The sequence below is a fragment of the Epinephelus moara genome, chromosome 6 (genome assembly GCF_006386435.1).
Source record: "Epinephelus moara isolate mb chromosome 6, YSFRI_EMoa_1.0, whole genome shotgun sequence".
Classification (NCBI taxonomy): Eukaryota; Metazoa; Chordata; class Actinopteri; order Perciformes; family Serranidae; genus Epinephelus; species Epinephelus moara.
Genome location: NC_065511.1, coordinates 22,598,420 through 22,620,101, shown reverse-complemented (window position 1 = coordinate 22,620,101; position 21,682 = coordinate 22,598,420). Strand labels below are relative to the sequence as shown.

Genomic DNA, 21,682 nt, shown 5'->3' with positions numbered 1-21,682 from the left:
TGAGGGATAATGTTAAACTGATAAATATCAGCAGTCACAATATTAAGAGTAAAGCTTTAACACCAGTGCATATTAGTTACCCTAAAAATATAAAAAGGAAAAAAATGATAGTTCACTCATATTACTGCCTTGAAATGAGCTGTACACCATTGTTATGCTGTTTGTCTTTTGACTTTTCAAAATCTTAAAGCTGTTAGTAATGACACCAACTATGGCTCTTTTCTGTTGACATCTCCCAGTAAGCTCTGACAACAAGCCCACATGAACAATACCATCAACCCATAATTGAAGCAGCTAAATGGAACATCATTTATTAGATTTTCACTCATGCTTTACACAGTGACATCTCAAAATGTGTCAAACTGCTTCAAATGCATCATGTAGTTTGACAGAATCAAAAGGCAATACTCCAAAGAAGACTCATGTTCATTATTAAATAACTCATTTCTTTATTACTCATAAAATATACAGCAATCTCAGTACTGAAAGAATTCATTGGAGCGTTGAATTCACAGTCATAATTTCTATGTACATGCTAGTTTCATCCCTCTTCAAGAAAAAGCAAGGAAAAGGGAAAAAAAACGTCTTTTCCGTTCTACAGAAACTAGCAAATGTATTGTACATATTTCCAGTTAAAAGGATTTTTTTCAACAGACAGAAAAGGGGGAGATTTGAATCATGGTAGGATCGAGTGGTTTCATTTTTTCCTGTAGTTAAAGCAAGCAAAACCTGTCAACAAACATTGACTAATATAAGAGCAAAAAATATCATTCAAACAGAAGGAAAATCAAACGCTGCCCTATCATTGGTTTACAGTGTTTCTTCTCACAAAGCTGAGCCTCAGATACCTCAGTACAGGATCAGTGCTTCTTAGAAATGTCTCATTACTTACCTAGTGCGCATCACTGTACTTTCACAGCTGCCTCAACAAACTCATCACTTCTCAGTAACTAATGAAGGCACAAAATGAACACATAAATAGGAACCGAAATTACACAAATAATTTATTCTTGAAAGACTAAACCGCAATGGACAGGTCAATATACAAAGGTAAGGTCGATCAACTTAAAAATTACCTGGTGCACATATCAAATGTTTTTGAATGACTCAGGTCAGTAAATCAGATTTTTTCCCCCCTAAAGAGTTTAAGACATGAACATGGGTATATTAAAATTTTGATCTGAAAAAATAAATGATTTTCCGCCTGTAGGATTTACAGACTTGATGACAAGTGCATTCTGACAGATGTAGTGTGCGGATATCAACCTTCTCTAACTCATCAAGACATTTCAAAAATGAAAACTGGCTCCTTTTCCCCCCAACTAACTAATAAACCCCAAAAAATTCTCAGTCGCATTTACACAGTTAAAACTGGGTTAAAACACATCCATGTCTTTTGGTCCCTGTCGGTTTAGCTCTCTGTGAAGTGCTACCATCCCTCTTTAGCAAGTTATTGCCGTACAAAAGTCGCTGTCCGCCCAACGAGTACAGTTTTTAGCACTCAAGAAGTCAGTGTTGGTAAAGCAGCGGTTACTGAGGTCCAGTATCAGCTGAAGGACACCTGGTGCTGGATGAGGTCTGGATGAGTGTGGGCCAGCCTGCTGCACCTCCTCCCTCTCTTGCTCTCTGGTGGGGAGGGGAAAGGGGGGGGGGGGGGGGGGGGACTCTTCTTAATATTACAATAACTTCACTTTTAATTATTTGTTTGTATGTTTTTAAGGACATCAGTGTACAGCAATATGATTTTCTTCCNTCGTTTGGGGGGGGGGGGGGGGGGGGGGGGGGGGGGGGGGGGGGGGACTCTTAAGGCTCCTGTGGGGGCTTTTCTTTCTTCTTCTGCCCTCCCAAGCTGGCGGTGGGTGATTTTTAAGACACAGTGTGTGTGTTTATGCATTTGTCGCTCCCTCCTGCCCCTCAGTACGTCTCAGAGTCTGAGTCATTGAGCTCTTCGTCCTTGTAGAGGCCGTCGTGATGGCTGATGTTGTTGAAACTGCAGTAGGAGCTGTGCTCGTCGCGCAGCGCCGGCAGGCTGTCGAAGGTGACGCTCTTGGAGGGGCTGGTAGTGTAGTGGTTAATGGCATTGAAAGGGAGGGTGGGTGCCGGGGTGCAGGGGGACACAGGCATCATGGTGGCCAGGATGAGGGCTAGGCAGTCTGCCACATCTTTGTTGGGGGCACAAGCCAAGGCGGGTGTGTAACCTGAAACAATGACAGCAGAGTAGTGTTACATACTCTGTTAAAGTAATACACAGCTTCGATTTCAGGCATTGGTGTTTCATCTGTTTAACGTCCAGTGTGCAGGATTTAGCTGTGAGGTTGAAAAACTAAAATTTCTCCCCTTCACTCCTTGGAAGAGAACCTGCTCTGTATGCATACATAAATGGCTCATTAGAAGGTAACAAAAACACAACTATTTTTATTTTCAGGTGATTGTAAACTAATGAAAACACAGTTAGGAATATTATATATAATTTCTGCCAATTATTGCCTCTAAATCCTACACACTGAATTTTTAACAATGAAAGAAAAATCTGAAGGCTGTCCGTCATTTTGACAAGTTAGAACAATGAGGGCAATCTACAGTAATTCACACCCCCGTCCAGATGGTGGTGTGTGCATATTAATTGGCTATTATCTTATCTTGTCTTTGATCTCATGTGCATGACCTTGTTGTTTAGCAGTTTTAGCCATCACACTGGTAGGCTGTAATGCTACACAGCAATGCAAAATGTCTCTGCTGTGACTGCCGAAAAAAATCATTCATTTCCTGTATGTGGTGTTGGCATGAAAAGTGACCGCACAGTCAGTGTCTCTGGTCATCTTTTCTCCCCATGCCTTTATAAATGCAAAATCTATATGCCATATTGTTAAAAATGAATTAATGAAAATTAAATACTATTAAATATGTCATTATCATTAAAAAAAGATGGGTAATGATAGATTATACAACTCAAAATGAAGACAAGAAGAAAGTCTAATGCAGCCACTGCACTGGACCTTTAAATGATTTGGCAGTAATTACATGGCTTTTCAGATTCACTACACATAAAATCATAATGGGCCTCAAAATTTCTCATTAAGCTGATCTCAAAAATCCATGTAAGACCTGACTGAGGCATATTTTAATTGCTTGGTTATCAAATTATGATCCTGTTTTACCTGGTCTGTCTTATTATTTATTCCCTAAATGAACTTTATCCACAACATTAATCACGTGTTTTAAAAGGTTAACACACAGCTGAAATGTCTCAAGTGTTGAACTAATTTAAACTGAATATAAAAGCAGCCTGTATGCTTAGTTGGCCCTTTCTGACACACTTTAAAAAAACAAAATATATTAAAGACAATGGTTATTAGTAAGAGAAAAACAAGATTGTGAATTTACCGTTTTCATCAACTGCAAGTACACTGGCTCCCTTTGCAAGCAGCTCTTGCACCACCACAGTTAAACCATTTCTTGCAGCCACGTGTAGAGGCCTTAAAAGAAACATAAAACATGGATGCACCAACAGGAAAGTCAATATTGCGCAATTTATATCTCTACATTAATAATTCAAATCTCCAGAGTAATCTACCCACACCACCACTCCATTCCATCACTCAGATGCAGCAAGAGACCAGACACTAATGTCACATAAGTGATACATACGTCTGTAAGGCGGCGTTAGTGGCATTAATGAGGTTTCTATCTGTAATCTTCTCCAATATCAACAAGGCACTGGTTTCATGTCCCTGTGGAAAACAAGTAAAGTGTGATCAATATCAAAAACAACCTCACAGAATAAATATGCAGTAAATATAAAATGTTTATCGCACTGAAACACATGCTCGCAAGACAATGCTGTTTACTTGCAGCTGCAGAGTGTAAGAACAGTGCCACCACATGGCCATACGAACCTTACTGCAGGCGAGATGAAGTGCAGTGTTCTTCACAGCATCCTGCAGAGTGAGATCTGCTTTCGCACTGCTCACCAGCAGTTCTGATCGTCAAACACAGGAAACACATTAAAGTTAATTCAATACAGTGCTGATTATTACATCCCCCAGAGATATTTATTTTCCAGTCCGGTGGGTAAAATAGAAAAACGTTCATACCAACAGCGTTAGTCTGGCCATTTTCAGCAGCCATCATAAGCGGGGTCTTCCCTGCGGCGTCCACACTGTTGACCTGAGCATTGTGGCTCAGCAGCAGCTGCAGACACTCTACATGGTCAGTGAAGGCTGCTGCATGTAGTGGGGTCCTGTAAGAATAACATAAGAACAAGGCTCATTTTTATCATACAGTCATTATGTGAGCTTTTTATTACAGTTACAAATAAGGCCGAAACTAATCAATAAAATTGATTAAAATCGATGAAGAAAAAAAGGTTGGCAATAAATTTCATCACTGATTCACTGGGTTTATGTTATGACGCACGGCAAACACTGCAACAAAGTCTCCACTGTGTTCAGCAAGTGAGTGTGTCGCATCATGTAACATGGGACACTCTGTCCACACTGAATCCGCTGAATATGCACTTCTGTTACGTCATGTCATACTCCAGATCAGACTGGAGACGTTACTACTTAAAAGATGGGTAAGTAGCCTACTTGTTATCTTTCAACGTTTGTACTTTTTAAAAGAGAAAACTGCTTTTATAATGTTATATTTGCTGGAAATGACAAACAACATATCCAACAGCATGTAGGCTGTGATTAGCAACAGTCATTTACCAGAAACTCTCAGCTCTCTGGTGAACACCCTCTAGCCAGGTGCCACCTTATTTAGGTTATTGTAGTGAAATACGGAGGCATTGTACAGAGAACTCATTTCAGCTTCACCAATCAGCCGTTCCTTGTCCATTGTGGCACTTTCAAAGCGAGCGACAGGAGTAAATCGAGTCGCCAGCAGCGAGTTAGGATATGCCAATAGGAAACAATGCAGTCAAACTGATTTTGCCTCCGACACTTTCATGGCATCGCATTAACAGTGTACACTTTAGGTCGGACATTCATGCCATAAGTCAGAGACAGTCCACAGTAAATCATTAATTTCTTCACAACAGAAACTTGAGCAACATCTTATCAAATATATAATAGTTACATTTACCCTTTAATATCAGTGCATTTATACATTCCCAAAGTCCATTTTTTTTTATTATTGTAGTGACCTTGACAGTTTTTGTTTTTTTTTATTATTTGAAAGTTGCATTGTACAAGAAGCCGAGGAATAAGTTTCATTTTTTTTGTATAAAATGCTGAAAATAATAAAATTTGGCTTTCTTTTTATTTGGTTAAAAAAATCAATTAACTGAAATAATAACCAACAAGTTAATTGTTTTTTAAAATAGTCATTAGTTGCAGCCCTCATTTCATACCCCCTGAGGCTGTTACACTTGTGTCTATGATGTGTTTGTACCTGTTTTTACTGTCTTTGGTGTTGACAATGGCAGGGCCCAGAGTGTCTATCAGCATCTCGGCAGCGCCTTCGTTGTCATGGATCCTGAAAAAGAAAAAGACGTGCACAATTATGTCATCCGTTACAGGTCTTGTCCTGATGCATTCGCTGATCAAAAGAGGAGACGGCTCAAGATCTTACACAGCACAGTGGAGGGGGCTGAAAGAATTGCCTTCGGCCTTGTGAAAAACCTCTTGTTCCAGCAAAACCTCCACGCACGTATCGTGACCTGCGGGAAAGAAAGCATTAACCAGATCAGCCTTCCTCTGAGTGCTCACAATCAGCACTCTGTTAAAACATCTGTCCTTGCCAGCATGTGTCAACATTTAGCCTTTGGGTGCAAAAGGATTTTCATGAAAACACAGAATAAAGAACAGACAAAAAATAAATCATCCATGCCTATTTCATATCTACATTTGCTTGAGTGCTCATTTTTGCTTTCTTGGCAGCTTGCCTGTCTTTAAGAGCATACATTACCAAACATCTGATGTACATTCCCATAACTATATTGATTGCTTTTTAAGGAGCTCTTCAAAGCCTCATCTCTGTACCATTGTAGCAGGCCCAGTGCAGTGGGGTGTAGCCTTGGTTGTCTGTTAAGACAGGGAGTGTTTCCACTGATTGGGCAGCATGCAGCAGGCCTCCCAGTACCCCAATGTGTCCGCATGCCGCTGACAGGTGGACCGGTGTGCGTCCTTTACAATCCCGCACCAGGAAGTTGGCGCTGTGCTGAAGCAAGGCCTCCACGCATTCCTCGTGACCGGTCACCGCCTGAATCCAGATAACAGTAGATGTTAGTGTTATGACTGCTGACTGATCATATCCTGAATGATTATGTGTTTCAAATGTTTGATGAAAGCGGACCAATGTTTATTCCTTCTGTTGACATACAGGCAGAGCTGCACAGTCTAAATCAAAATCTGAGATAAGGTGACTTGCTGCCGTTAAGCAGAAAAAATAAATCCATATCCAAATGTGGTCCCTCAGTAAATACACATTATGTGTCTGTGTGTAAGAATGGGAACGTCTCCTTACCCCTCTATGTAGGGCTGTCCTGCCCCACTTATCTTTGGCTTCTACACTGGCTCCCTTATTTAGCAGAGAATACACACAATCTGTGTGTCCACTCAGGACTGACAGCATCAGGGGGGTTCTAGGAGACAGAAATAGAAAATAATGTCAGCAATGACTTTAGAACATGAGTAAGGAACAAATAAATACATCACAAACATATTTTACTTACTGTCCATTCCCATCTTGAATGTCGACTGCACTTTGAAGATCAGCATTTCCAATCAGCAAACGCAAACACTCTGAATGACCATTAGTAGCTACAGGGAAAGAATGAACACTTATTGTTCATTATATAATATTGTATGCAGGTCTGAAATTTCAGATGTAGGCAAACTCCCGAGCCATCAACTCCAGGTCCATACCTGCAGCATGGATGGGGGTTCGCTTCAAGGTGAAGTCCTTAACAAGGATGGAGGCTCCCTGGTTGATCAGGACGTCCACACACTCTACATGGCCCTTAAAAGCAGCCAGGTCTAGGGGCGTGCGCCCTTGGCTGTTTCTCACATCCAGATCCAGCAGAGACTGCACCAGAACCTCCATTGCTTGGTGGTGACCGTGGTATGCCTGTGTGATTAATTTACCATGAATATGTTACCATAAAGAAGCTGAAACTGAGGATAATGCCATAATAAGGATAGTAGGATAAACAGAATACATATGATTACTCACAGCAAGGTGCAGGGGGCTGACGGGGGCTCTGACATCCGAGTCATTCAGGATATCTGTCCCTGAGGTTTCCATTAGCTGAACAAACCAGGTACACAAGTTAGAACCTACTTCAGATTTAAGGATGCACTGATTGTGAAATCCTGTGCTGATACTGATTTAAAAATAACACTTTGGCTGACAGCCAATACCAATGCTTTGTTGCTGTTTCTCACCAAAAACTAAATTTTACAAGATTACATCTGAAAAAAATCATGTTAACGTTAATTTTTCGAATAGCGCTTGACACATAATAACCTAACTCTATGCAACCTCCATCAGCAGTTAGTTCAAGCTACCAGTCGCTTGGAGTTGATGACAACTAGCTCTACTTCTGCTGATGTCAACATGGATCTGCTGTTTAAAATGTACATTATCAGGCAACAATAGGGTGCATCCCCATGACGCGTCAATACTGAGATTACTGTGTCCTTTCATCCTGAAGGTGTCCTTGGATGTAAGATATCTATTTTTCCCCAAACACATTTTCTATTTTCTCCAGGACGACATTAGTCTGGAGCCCACTTTTTAGCCTGTGCAAAATTGATGGGACACAAAAGAAAAACATCGGCCGCTGCCATTGGTGAATGTCATTTTGTTTGCCAATAGGCTGATGGCAGTCAGCGAGGCGAAAAACAGCCAATATCGATGTTCAGCTGATAAATCAGTGCATCCTTAAAGTGCATTTAAATCACTTGCTTAGACGCTAAGCTCAGTACTACAGATGACCTTGGCATTGTTGCCTACTCTGAAGGCAAAAGTCAGAAAAAGATCAGCTCACTGTACTTATATCTACCAGCAAATTCAAAATAACAGAGCAACTTTTCAATCTTGCGAGATCTTGAGATCTTACTCAGGCAACGTAAAATAGCCATCACAAAGCAGAACAAGCAAACTATAAGAGACGAAAACTAGGAAGTAGAAAAAGAAGTACAAATTTAACTCACCACATCTAGGGGTGTTTCACTTGCAATCTGAAAAAGAGGGTGAAAGAAGTAGTAAAGCATTAAAACATTATAATAGAGCAATACATAAATACAGAGATGCTGATTGTTATGCATCGTGGATGCAGTGAATTTCTCACCAGCTCCAGACAGAGGCGATGTCCATACGCCGAGGCGTAGTGCACAGCGTTGTAGCCCTGATTGTCCCGGATCCCTGGATTTGCATCATTTCGCAGTAAATATTCCAGGCACCTGCAGAAAAAACAAAGAGGCTGTATTCAAACAACGTCATCTTTCAAGTCTTGAACCATTACTCAGCATAACCAATAACACAACTGAGCTGTTATCTATAAAAACCTCAAACACAACCTGCCTCCCACACAGCCACCCGCTCCTTTAACAAACTGAATTTTCAAAGTATTACTGACTTTCCATCTGTGTCAGAGGCCGCGGCGTAGTGGAGAGGAGTGCAGCCCCGCTCGTCTAGGTCATTGACGCTGGCCCCAGAGCCCACCAGAGCAAACAGGCACTGGTAGTTACAGTTGGCAGCAGCATAGTGCAGAGGGGTCCTGGAAAAGCAAACACAGCTCAGTTCCCTCTCCAAATCTAACAAAGAAACTGGGAGAGAACAATCTATTGATCCAAAGTCATAATTAAATGCCACAAACCTGCCAAAGCTGTCCTTTCTGTTAAAGTCTGCCCCAGTGTTGAGGAGAAGATTGAGACATTCCAGGTTTCTGAGGGATTATAATATAATGAACTGATAAATATAATAATATTCTTTTTGTTATAGGTCATGAACTAAACGGTAATGCTCCCAGTTAATATTAAACATGTTATTCAGCTGTCCTGTACTCACCCTCCAGCAGCTGCAGCATGTAAACAGGTCCTTCCAAAGTCATCAGGAGTATCAATATCAAATCCTGCATTAGAGAAAAGACAATGAACAAGATCCTGTATACTGTATATTAGGAGTGGACGACTAGACAAATCTATTGGCTATCTGTAATTGGCTGAGTACATCGGCAGTTGCTATTATTTGTGTGATTTTTGTCATTTTAGTTTACTGATTTATTTTATTGGTCTGCCTCTGAGGACTGGAGGAGGAGTGAGAGCCGCTGCTCAGCAGGCAGCTGCTAAGCTGGCTGTAGGCAGAGAGACAGCAGGGAGAAACATCATGTAGAGCCAGCATATTTCACAATCTAACTTGATGAATTAAAGGTCAGGTGAGTAGGATTATGGGGATATGTTGGCAGAAATTAAATATTACATAATAAGTATTTTTTCTTTAGTGTATAATCACCACAAAATAAGAATTGCCGTGTTTTCGTTACCTCAGAATGAGCTGTGTATATCTACATAGGGAGCTGGTCATTGTCTGCAAGGTCAGCCATGTTGCACTGCAATGTTTCTACAGAAGCCCAGAATGGACAAACCAAACACCATATAGAGGCCCCTCCACGATGAGCAGTGTCAGGAAAAAATTTGTAAGGTGAAACTGCTTTATTCAATGTTTTTCTAGTTTAAATCACTAGCTCCGTTTGTTTTGGGGAGGAAGAGACCTCTCCGGATAATTTGTCTCCCGGTAACAACCTCCGGAACATTTGGGCCTTAAGTTATCAGAGAAATATGGTGAGTCCACATTAGCAGGTGTCGGGCTAGCCGAAGGGACCTCTGCAGATAATTTGGCTCCAGGTAAAAAAATTTCCTGAACAATAGAATCTGAAGGAATCCCAACTAGAAGTTCACACTTGGCACATGGGAGACATTTCAGCTGGTTGCAATCTGCAGTCCTCACCACTAGGTGCCAGTAATTCCTACACACTGCTCCTTTAAGGGTTTATTTCGACCAAACCAAAGACGGTGATTGTTGTAATAGAGAAAAGACTAATATTGATGGTTTTGGTGAGTTTTTTAGTTTCTCTCAGGTTTGAGTGAAGTGTGCTTAACTATGAGTTAACAAGGCAATTAAGGTAGTTTCAGTTAAGTGAAAGAGATGAATTCAGAAGGTGCATGGTTGTACGTGTTTGTGCACACACACATGCATGAAAATATCGATAATCGCCAGTTGTTGGGCTGATGGAGGCCGTTGCCCAACCCTAATGTATATGAAGTTTTACAGTGCAGACCTTGTCAAGAATTCTGAGTTACTAACCTGCACTAATTGAACCATTCAAATACAAGACTTCCATAATTTTCTGCTGTGACTATTTGGGTCAGTACTATTGATTAAAAGTTGCTCACCTGAAGACAGGAGCTTTCTGCAGCAGTCAGAGAACCCACTGAGAGCAGCCAAATGCAGCGGGAACATACCATGAACCCCTCGTCTGAAAAAGACACAATCATGTTACTTAGTATCACTCAAATATCACTGGTGCTCAGGGTAGGAACGCACTATTAATAGTACAGAATCATCTGCATCAGTTACATAACAGACATTAAACCTATACTTTGGAAAGGTTTAAACATGCAGCTCTGCCACGAAAAGTAAGAACAGTTGCTGAAAAAGGGGCAGGCAGGCTCACTTACTTAGCTGTATCAGCTCTGTTGGTGATAAGGGTGTTGATGAGCAGCTCGTGTCCGTATCGAGCTGCAATGTGCAGTGGTGTATTTCCGTTCTTATCTTCACAGTCAATCTCAGCACCTTAAAAAAAGGAAACAGACCAAGCACTTAGCTAGTGTTACGCTGAGAAGCAGTTTGGGTTTTACAGTCCAGCGTGAGAAATAAAGTCAGCAAGGCTGCATTTTAAGAGGAGCTCACCATTTTCAATGATTGCTTGAGACCTAGAAAACCTCCCATGGATTGCTGTCATGTGGAGCGGAGTCTTACCATCTTTACTCTGGAGTGAAATAAAAACATGGAGGTATCACAATGTTGATCATGACTATGGCTTTTGGCTTTAGAGTATATTTCCCAAACAGGAGGCTCCAAAAAAACTCCAAAAAATTATGAAACTGCATTTCTGACATCTATTAAAAGTCAAGTAGTTTCATAAAAATACATAAACAACCCAAATAAACACTTTGAGTCACACACAAGCAGCAGGTGTGACTGTTTAAACACTGACTCTTAACCACAACTATTCAGTCTTTGTTTCAACTTTTAACTGTAACGCTGGTGTAATGATTTCTCAATAGCAGAGCTGCATCTGGTAAAGGAGTGCCGGTTATGCAGTAACTGCTTTCCCACATCACACTGAGCAACCCTTTTCCAAGTTAAAAGTTCTCAAAAAGCCTGAGGCAACATTCTGGTTTTTACTCACCTTGATGTTGACATCAGCCCCGTTGCACACTAGGAGCTCCAAACAGAGCGCCCCGTGGCGTGACGCTGCGGTAAAATGGAGAGGAGCAAAGCCCTTCTCGTTCACCTGGTTGACATTAGCTCCGCACTCTATGAGCTCATTCACCACCACGTCCTGCCCGTTGTAACAGGCCACATGGAGGGGTGTGTTGCCATATGCATTGGGCTCATTGATCTGGACAACAAGAAAAACAGGGATTATACTTTCACTACTTTTACTCACAATAAAAATTATTAACAAAAATTATGTTGAGTCATTACCCAAAACATAAGAAGTGCATCAGGACAGGTTATGTGTTATTACATTTGTGTTCGCTCCTCATCAGATCATAAGATAAAGCAGGGACTGCAGTGAGATGACAATAAGCTTGTGGGTGTAACTTACATCCACCCCCAAGTCCAGGAGGTATTTGACAACACTGATCATTCCACTGGAAGCTGCTGCATGTAGGGGGGTGTAAGATTTCTTATCTTTGCAGGCCACCTCGGCCCCATGAGATGCCAGCAGCTTCACCACTTCTATGTGTCCTATAATGAAAGAGAAATATTTGATTACATAAACATAGATGTCATCAGCTGTTTCATTTGGTCACACAGGAACATGAGTATTCATTTTAACATTTGAGACCTTTACAGGGGCTCTATACGGAATTCAGAATGTATGTGTTATCTGGATACAGTTCCCAAGATGGAGGTGGCTGAGCTAGTGGCTAGCAGCTAATGGTGCTAACTCTATAAACAGCACTAAACAACAGCAATAATGCCAACAGAGTTATCTAGAGGGGGTAGCGGAGGTTGGGTGCTACGTTCCCGCAACTACACTGTCCTGATCTGCACTGTGCTCAGTGGCAGCAATGAGCTGGCCAGTGGGATACACACATGCACTAAGATCCATGTGCAGCCAGGCCAGCTTACTTACTACAACAAACCACAAAGAAGCTTGGATTACAACACACAAAGAGCGTGACTTCATTCTCTGCTCAGGATGCCATTACTCCACCATATCTTTAAATAGCAAATGATTGTTTGCTGCTGTATTAATGTTCTGAATGTCGTACAGTTACATAAGAAACTAATAATGTGAGGTAAACATGATTTATTACCCATGTAGGCTGCCCAGTGGATTGCACGGCGGTCCCTCTTGTCAAAGGCATTGATGTTTGCTCCTCTGGAGAGCAGGATCCTCACCATCTAACAGCAGCAATGGAGAAAAAAGAGCAGTCAGGAAAAATGTCAAAGGAAGTTACAACCTGAACAAATTCTGCTGCCTTTCAGTCAATGTGGCAACTCATTTAACCACTGTGTATACATGATGTTTAATGGGGCTAACAGGCTGAATCTCTGGTCTACACCACATGCATGCGTACAGTTTACATTGATTTAATCTTATCTTGTGAATTAGATGAGCTTCCATAAGGCTTTAAATCAGTTTTTAAATGCTGAGCATACACTCAATACAGGTGCATCAACAGGACAAGAAAACATTGAGCATGAAACTCTGAACATACTCTACAACTGCCGTGCTCACATCTGTATTTGTTGGTGTTTTACTGGAGCTTTGCTGCATAACCAAAAGGTTTCTCCAAACAGCTTTTATGCACTTGATTTGCATAAGCACATTTCCACCTTTAAGATAACTCTTTTGCATGTTAGTATATGATTCCAATGATTCATTTGCATGCAAGCACGTGATTGGACAAGCACCACACTGTGCGTCAAGCATCCTCGAGTGAGCAACCACAATTTATGACTGACAGCCCACAGTTTGAGTTTGTTTCCATGTGGATAAACACTGACGGTCTGATAATGTGTTATTCTCTAAACAAACTGCGACTGGTTCACTGGAGAGCGGATCCATCGTTTGACGAGCTGTGGCTTCTCCAACTACAGAGTTTGTCACAGTGTTTTTGTGCAACTGACTACCAGATCGAAAGGCTGATAATTATTACCTTATCAAAACTCTGCTACACACCAACACAGAGGCTCAGCTTAGTTGTGTGTCTAAAATCGGAAGTAAGAATAGGCGGCAGAGTACGCCAAATACTGTCAGTACAAATACCTTACTGTCATTTGTTAATTTTTCACTGTGTGCAGCACTAAAAAGCTCCATGACAAAAAACTTGAAACTTAATCAGAGGAAAAAGATACTAAGAGGAAGACTAACAACTGACTACATGTTTCTCTAACTAATGCAATGTGTATGTAGCCATCAAAATAATAATTACTGCTGCAACTAACAGTTACGTTAGTTACTGAATAATCTGTACCTTATTGTCTCAATTAATTGATTAATAGTTCTACCAAACATTAGAAAACTGTGAGAAAAGCCTGTTACAATATCCTGGAGCCTAAAATGAGTTCATCACTTGTCTTGTTTTGTCTAAACAACACTTACAAACCCCAAAAAATCTTCTAAAATGAAAGACAAAGGAAAGCAGCAAATCCTCAAATTTGAGAACCTGGAAATGTCACAATTTTGGTATTTTGCTTGAAAAATAAGTTTAATTTTCTGTCAGTCTAATGATTTAATGACTAATCGTTGCAGCTCTAATGGCATGACATGATTTATTGTGGTTATGACAGTTATGGTTATGGCTGGCACAGCTTTTAAACACTGGGTCGTCAGCAGTGCTTTAAGGGGATGTTGACTGTTTCACTTCAACTTGTTAAACAGGCAATAATGTGGCCATTGTTCACTTGTTCTGTATTGCAATGCCCATTGTGTTAACTCATTTATGGGGCAAGCAGAAACACTTCCTCTCAGTAAGAGGAGAAGATCAGGAGCTTATACCAACAGCCGCTAAACACACCCAACATCAAGCCTGTTGTGTCAATATGAGCAATACTTTTAAAGACACACACACACACACACTCACACAAAAACAGGACAGACTGTACAGCCACACAATCAGCAATAACTCTTAAAGTTAGCACACCTTTTGTTTCTCATAGCGAATGATATTCAAATGTGCTGCCATTTCTCTCCATTAAGATACAGCTAAATCAATACTGAAGACATTAAAGTACTTGGAGTACAGCTCACAGCTGAATCAAATATTACCTCCAGATGACCGCTGAAGGCTGCATGGTGCAGCGCGGTCCTGCCTGCCCTGTCAGACACATTCACATTGCTGAGCAGTGGGACGAGGGCCTCGGCGCAGCGGACTGCTTTATTCGCTGCGGCGATGTGAAGCGGCGTCTGCCAGTTCTTGTCTCGGGCGTTCACGTCTGCAGAGTGTTTCAGCAACACCTGGACAGCCTCCTGCAAGAAGTTGTCACATTAAGGTTTAAGTTCCACGCTGTTTAGATTTGTAAATCATTGCTCAACAAAAGTGTGTGTTACACAGAACCAGAGGAACCTTCACATACCTCGCTGCAGGAGGCCACAGCCCGGTGCAGAGGAGTGAGCCACTTGTTATCTTTGGCATTTACTCTGGCACCTAAAAGTCAGAGGACACTGGCTGTTAGACTTTTAAGGTCACACCGTTAGATGACACCTGGTGCAACGTTTCAACAAAAAAAACTCAAGCCTTTATAACAGTTATAAGTCCTATTTATCATATCTCCATCTGCATATTCGTAAGAAAAGCGAAAACTGCAAAGGGTGCACGTAGAAGTATTTTACAATATTGAATGCAGATGCACCATCTGGCCACACAGGCATTTGAAATATGTCATTATGTTCTCAGACAGGTTAACGTTGCTGATCATTTACCAGTCCATTCAATACCAAGAAAAAAAAAAAAAATTGACTTAATCCTGTCTATACGTATACAGATATTTTTGTAAACTGATATTTTCCTCCACATTTGGCCTCTTGTCCACATATGACTAAAACAGAGATTTTTTAAAACGCCTTCTACTGTGAAGAGTTAACAAAACTCTGGTTATTGTTAATGTGTGTGAGCACTTAAAACAGAGCATTTGGGAAATGATGGCATCATCTTTCCAACAGACGCATGCCCCCTCTTGATTTATGTAATGAACATACACTACAAACCACAACAACAGTGGTAGACTACTGGTTCGCAAACAGTTAGCATTGCTTGGTCTAATGGCGACTTAACACTTGAACTCTGTGTTGCTGCACTACTTCACAGACGAACGGAGCTGTCTGCGGTGTCCAATGTTTCTGCCCCATCTCAGTGTCCACGGTTTCAAGTCAGCCAGAGACTATGATTTTGGATCAGGAAGAGCTGAACTAGCAGATGGTGGGACACTTTCCAGGGTGGGATTGTTGTCGATGAGGAACAGAAGGAAAGGTTTAGTATGTCCAGAGCATCACTCGTATGTCTGAGTGAGCCCTTTCATCCTTACATTGAAGTTGGTGTTTTGAAAAATGTAACAATGGCTTGTATATTTTACTGTCTTTGTGACGAGGGGAGACTGCTGAAGACAGCAACAGCAACGGTAACCTGTGAGTGTTCGGACTCATTTTTGAGTTCTTGTGTAGACAGAGATATTTTGTAAAATGAAGGTCGTGTGGACAATTTTTTTTTAAAATGGAGGGGAAAGATATCTGTTTTCAAAAATATCTGTAGACGTGTAGACATGGCCTTAAACAGCTTTTGTACATAAATCCTCCTCCTTTTGAAGAACATACCTGAAAGAATCAGCAGCTCAATAATTTCTGCATCTCCGAGATAGGCAGCAGCATGTAATGGAGTTCGCTTCTCATTGTCCTGTAACAAGTGAGCATTAATGACATGAGTAGGATTAGACAGAAAGAAAAACACAGTGACATTATAATCACATCTTTTCTTTTCGATATGTAACATTACAATGCAGGAACGGAGCGATAACCATTAGATGTTGACAAACAGTCACTGTTTATGGCAAAAAGAAAGTGGGCTAAACACAAATTGAGTAACCCTAAAAGCCTTCGTGTGAAACACAAGCAAATACAAACCAGCTTTATTTTGAAACAAACACCCCCACCAAGGCAGTAATAGTGAGGAATGCAATAAAAGAGGCAGAGCCAGATCATGCAGTGGGAACTGTAAAAACAAACGATGTGCTTTTTGTACTCAAAAACACTAATATCTGAAAGAGTCATATGAGGCCTTTCAAGGACAATTACACATTAGAGGTTTTAAATTCTGTGTCGCTGGGATGTTTTTTTAAATATAACAATAATATGAGGAAACAGATGCAGAGATTAGTGAGAGTCGGTTGGGATTACCTGTGCATTCACATCCTCTTTTTTGAATATGAGCGAGCGTACTTCATCTGGGTCCACATTGAAAATAGCTTTCAGCAAAGCAGGCTGTAAAAGAAAGATTATGTCAAAATCAACAGAAACATGAAACACTGTCTCAGACTTTCATTATTAAAGTAAAAAAACATGAATGCCAGACCAACGGCCTGTAAGTGCAAACCTTGTTTGTCAGACTAGAAATTTGAGAAAACAATAACCGTTCACACCTTGGAAGGTTTAGACCTTAGAGAGAATTCAGGGTCCACGTCGTCAAGCACAACAATACACACGCGGCTCATTTGCTCAGTGATTAGCTGCTAAAAAGTCCCTATATATAGTTGTTAAAAATTGTTTTCAAAAAGCAGAGACTGGAGCAAAGCAATGTTTATAAAAAGATACTAGAGCAGGTTGGTGCAGACATTCAAATGTACATTTAACAAAACGATGACTCCACAAATCAGAGGATGATGGAGGCAGACTGTCAGGATTGATACTGACAAATGCTGAGCAGCCACTTTCTAATTCGGTTCTGTGTTTACAGCCTGTTGGCAAGCAAAACCACATCCATCCCACAGCACAGAGAGAAATATCATAATCTTTCAGCGAATACAAGTCCAGCGCTGTGCTCCGAATGACTGATGTGCCGTCCATCATTGCTTTTTGTCCAAAGTCGTGACTGTGCCTGCATCGTAAGCGGAGGCCGACACGGAAAAAAGGAAAACGTCCACAGTTTATGTGGTTCACCACATCCTACATGACAACAGGTGGAAAAGATGATAAAAGTCAAAGTTTCCAAAGTAAAGCTGAAGGAAAAAATCTGGGAGTTATTTGGGAAGTCCGACTCTTATGGATCGTGCCATTCTTGCCCTGGCTTCTTAAAGAGTAGCTACATTGGCTCCACCTTTCTTAGGGGTGTTTCCAAAGGGAAATGAACCACTGTGGATTTTATACAACGTCAGCTGTGCTATATAAGCAAAATACTGTATAATAAACACCATGATGTTTTCCTTATTTCCATTTTGCACAATTATTCATACTTGTGCCTAAAAAACTGAAACCATATCAAAGATTTATTGCAATATGTATTGACTCTCATCCGGTAAGTTATTCATTGTGACTGCTGCAGCATTTTTGCCAACACTTCCTGTAAGACAATGCTCTGTTACACAACTTGCAATGTCTCCAAATAGTGAGTCCAAACTGAGAACCCAACGCTCCAGCACAGCTGATATAAAACTTGTCAGTGTCTACAACATCTGGTCCATGTATTTGCCCACATCTTCACAACTGTTAGCAGTATTACAACCTTAAGCAACAGTTAGCTTTAATATCACATTGCAGCTGCACATTTCTACTTTTAACCACCAGCTAATAAAATCACTCACATGGTGGTAAAGCATAATTTTACCACACCATAAATAACGGGGCTGCATCCCAAATTTAGCATTGCTACTTTCTTGTTCGTGTTGGATGACCTGGTCCACAAAGCACCAAGCTGGCAGCTCTGGTTCAGTCTACAGTACATTTAATCAAATGTTTGCTTGAGTTTTTTTTGTTTGTTATTAACCATTGTTACATCTCTATGATTTGCAAATTGATTTGGAAACAATGCTGGAATCAATGCCCCTATCAACAGTCACGAACTGTATAATTAAGTGTGTTAATGGAGCTCCATGTGTCATGGCAGCCAGCTCAACACTGCTGCACACTCCTATCTGATCTACCATAACACCAGCAGTCTTTGATCAGGCAGTTTTCCACTGCCTGTGGGAGGAGGCTGGCATGGATGGGGAGAATAGTGAGGGCAGGGGATCCCTTCCAGAGGCTGCAACTGGTTACCCATGAAAGACCCAGATGGAACATTCCTGGCTTTCACAAAAAACTTAACTCTTCCCTGACTTTAGTCACGCTTAAAAAACAAATTAACTTGGGTTTACAGCCACAACAACCACCATTAAACATTTTCCTCCCAACAAGTCCTAGCTGTGAAATCTGGCAATGGTAGATATGTGTCAGGTGAGCTATTATGAAACACTTCCATTTACATGTGAGCAATCATAACCTCTGAATGAGCAATGTGCACTCATGTATCCAAAACAAAGTGTAAGATGAAGAAGCAGGAGGGTCCTGTTACAAAGAGTCAGCAGGTTTTAAAATGATCTGTCGTAATGTAATCTTATTAGCCTTTGTCTGCCTTAAATACATATCCAGAGGGAAATACTACATAAACCTAATGTTTGAGGGAAAACAACAACACTGACATAATCTTTCCTTTGAACAGCCCATCGCTCTGCATACAATTATTTCCATGAGCTGGCTTTCTTCCTGTGTACAGTCAGAATGATGTAGCATGCAGAGTACATTCGTTCATTAAGACTTCATCCTTCATTTAACCCACCAGGCTGCCCAGCTAGCTAATTAGCTAATGTGCAGCCATGTAGACTGCACGTACACAACACTTGTAGTTTATATGGCATAGTTTGAGCCACATATTTTGCAAACCCTATCAAATAGAACTCGCTGTGTCTGGATCCAACTAGTCATTCTGTACTGTTTCCCAGTATGTCCCAATGACTCACAACCACATTGTTATCCAGCATTCACTCTAAGCTTTGTGAAAGTCGAGCATGAAACCGAGCACTTTCACCTTTAGCAGACAGAGAACATGCACTGTATGCAATAAACTGAACTTGTCTGCTGCAAGACGTCCGAATTTAACAAACTAAAAAGTCAAACATTGTATGCATTACTGTTTAATATAGTAAAAATCTACTGTGAACACTTAACTGACTAATTCAAAGTATACCTGGCACTGTAGGTAAGATAATTCCATTTGAAGTATATTAAAACCAACAGGACAAGACAGTTATGCCCTTACACAAATTTAAGCCACATGATGCATTTCAGCATTCGAATTCATGCTCAGTAAGTATTTAGAATAAGCCAGACAAAGACAACCATTACCATCTGGGGACCAAGTAGCTTACAGTCCCTTTTTAAAAAACATAACACAATCCTCTCATTCACTTACTATAATGGCCATGAATATCTACAGGGTGCAAGAGTGCTCAGAGTTTCTAGGGACAAATTCAGGGTAACAAACAGGCACTTGTTCCTCTTACACTGTTTCATTTTGAAGATTTCAGTATATCCCCGACAGTGAAAAGAAGGGACAAATCTACATTTTGTTCTTTTCAGTTCTGCAGTCCTGCACGACTGGTGTAGGAGATTTTCTATGCTTCTCTGGCTGCACGACTGTGCACCTCCTCTCCTCATACAAGCCAGCCTAGTTAATACCATCACCATGGAGACAGCTCTTTGGCAACTCCACCGGCTCACATGAGCCCAGGTACACGATCATTCAAGCACACGCACACACACACACGCACACACTCAAACACAATGAAAAACACATGCACATACATATGCTACAAGAATAGCAGGCATGTCCAAAACACAGCCCTTAAATGATAAGGGAAAGCTATTCTCGTTTTCACAAGTAGGTGGCAAGTGTTTAATCTAGTTAGAGGATGCATGTCTAATAATGTCACACAGCCAGTCCCTTCACACATTTATTATAACCATTACACAGCAGTTTGCCTACTGCATGTATACCATTCAAGAAGCCCAAATAAATGTCTTTCTTCCTAAATAGGTTATAAAAAAGGTCAATTATTAGCAGTATTTACAAGGACATAGACACTTGAAACTTGAGATCAAATACACAACTTATCTGTAACACTGTTATAGGCCAGCTATAGTAATTAAACATTAAGAAAATCACAACACTGAGCAGGGCACAAAGGCTCTCGCAGATCCCTCCTGCCACAACACAGTGGTGGTATTCAAACAAGATCAAACATTTAGTGAGGGGAATCGGTGCATAAAAGCTTCATCATTATTTATGTGTTTACATGTTACCCAATCTCTTAGCTTTAAAGCCTCACCAGCTGAGGTAGCTAGCAAATGTCACAAACGTCCAGTTGTCACAGTAACGTAGCTAACAATCAACAGATCGCTTTGGTTGTTATGGTTATCATCTCGTACTACATTACAGAGATTTAATAGCTGTTATCATATCATACAATCACTCGGACGCTACAGCCGTAGCCCAGCGTTGTATTGTTTAGTGACAACATGCTAACTAGTCACTTCTCAACTGAGTGGCTATTAGCATTTCACGCAGGCTCGGGCTAATTGCTGAGATAAACACAGTATCATTAGCTGGTGCAACTCAACAAGCGCTTGAGCATGTGTCTCTGTGTAAATGTGATGCCTTGTAATATCGCCCCAAAACATCAAACACTCCATATGTGATTCGCCCAACAGTATTGTACTTAACTTTCACCTAATACGAGACAATTTATCAGCTAACCCCACGTGAAACGTTTAGGGAAATGCTTCCGTTTCGGGGAATAGTTGGAGAAACTCGAATTACATTCCGCTGGCGAATGTTGAAATCGGGGGAGCTAGCTAACATTAGCCAGCCGACACTAGCTTAAACTTAGGTCAGCTTTTCACACAATGATCGCTTACCTGGTCTCGAATTTTGAGAACCACCATATTTCTGGGATTTTAATTGTTCTCATGCAGATTCATAAAGGGATATTTGTCTCCTTCCGAATAGCAGTGTTTGATCTTGGTAGCTCTCCCGCTGGTCTGCTGGAGGCCTAGCGTGACGCTAGCTTAGCTCTCGTGCTAGCTGCCTAACCTGATGGCATGAAAGCAGAGGAGTAGCGGAAACTCCATAGCATTGCCGCCACCATACGTTGCCTCCCAAAAAGATGCGATCCAATTGGTCGAACCTGCTGTAGGTCCCAGTCAGAGAGCTCGTGATTGGTTGTTGCTAACAGCGCTCTGTGACAGACGCACTGTGTTGAATATTGCATTGCCGTGTACGCTTGTGTCACAATAAATGTTCTTATTTAACAACGAACGAATTAAACTATTTTTCCATGCAATGCATTTAATTCAAATTACGATACAACCATACTGCCACCATGTGAGCAATTATATCGCGCTGTT

General features: G+C 41.0%; 1 protein-coding gene across 1 annotated transcript; it reads right to left on the bottom strand.

The window, feature by feature from the left end:
* Positions 1-1,760: 1,760 nt before the first annotated feature.
* On the bottom strand, positions 1,761-21,398 carry ankrd28b (ankyrin repeat domain 28b). The gene is made up of 28 exons (XM_050046978.1): positions 21,194-21,398; positions 16,643-16,726; positions 16,064-16,142; positions 14,830-14,900; positions 14,522-14,722; positions 12,564-12,651; positions 11,846-11,988; positions 11,423-11,635; positions 10,921-10,999; positions 10,689-10,803; positions 10,404-10,486; positions 9,019-9,082; positions 8,828-8,896; positions 8,588-8,728; positions 8,300-8,411; positions 8,163-8,189; positions 7,180-7,254; positions 6,873-7,074; positions 6,680-6,767; positions 6,472-6,589; positions 5,988-6,207; positions 5,578-5,665; positions 5,398-5,481; positions 4,095-4,240; positions 3,897-3,979; positions 3,649-3,731; positions 3,385-3,476; positions 1,761-2,198 (listed from the first exon to the last, which is right to left on the bottom strand). The coding sequence occupies exons 1-28, from the start codon at positions 21,218-21,220 to the stop codon at positions 1,915-1,917; spliced, it is 3,159 nt and encodes a 1,052-aa protein (XP_049902935.1). The 5' UTR covers positions 21,221-21,398; the 3' UTR covers positions 1,761-1,914.
* Positions 21,399-21,682: the final 284 nt, after the last annotated feature.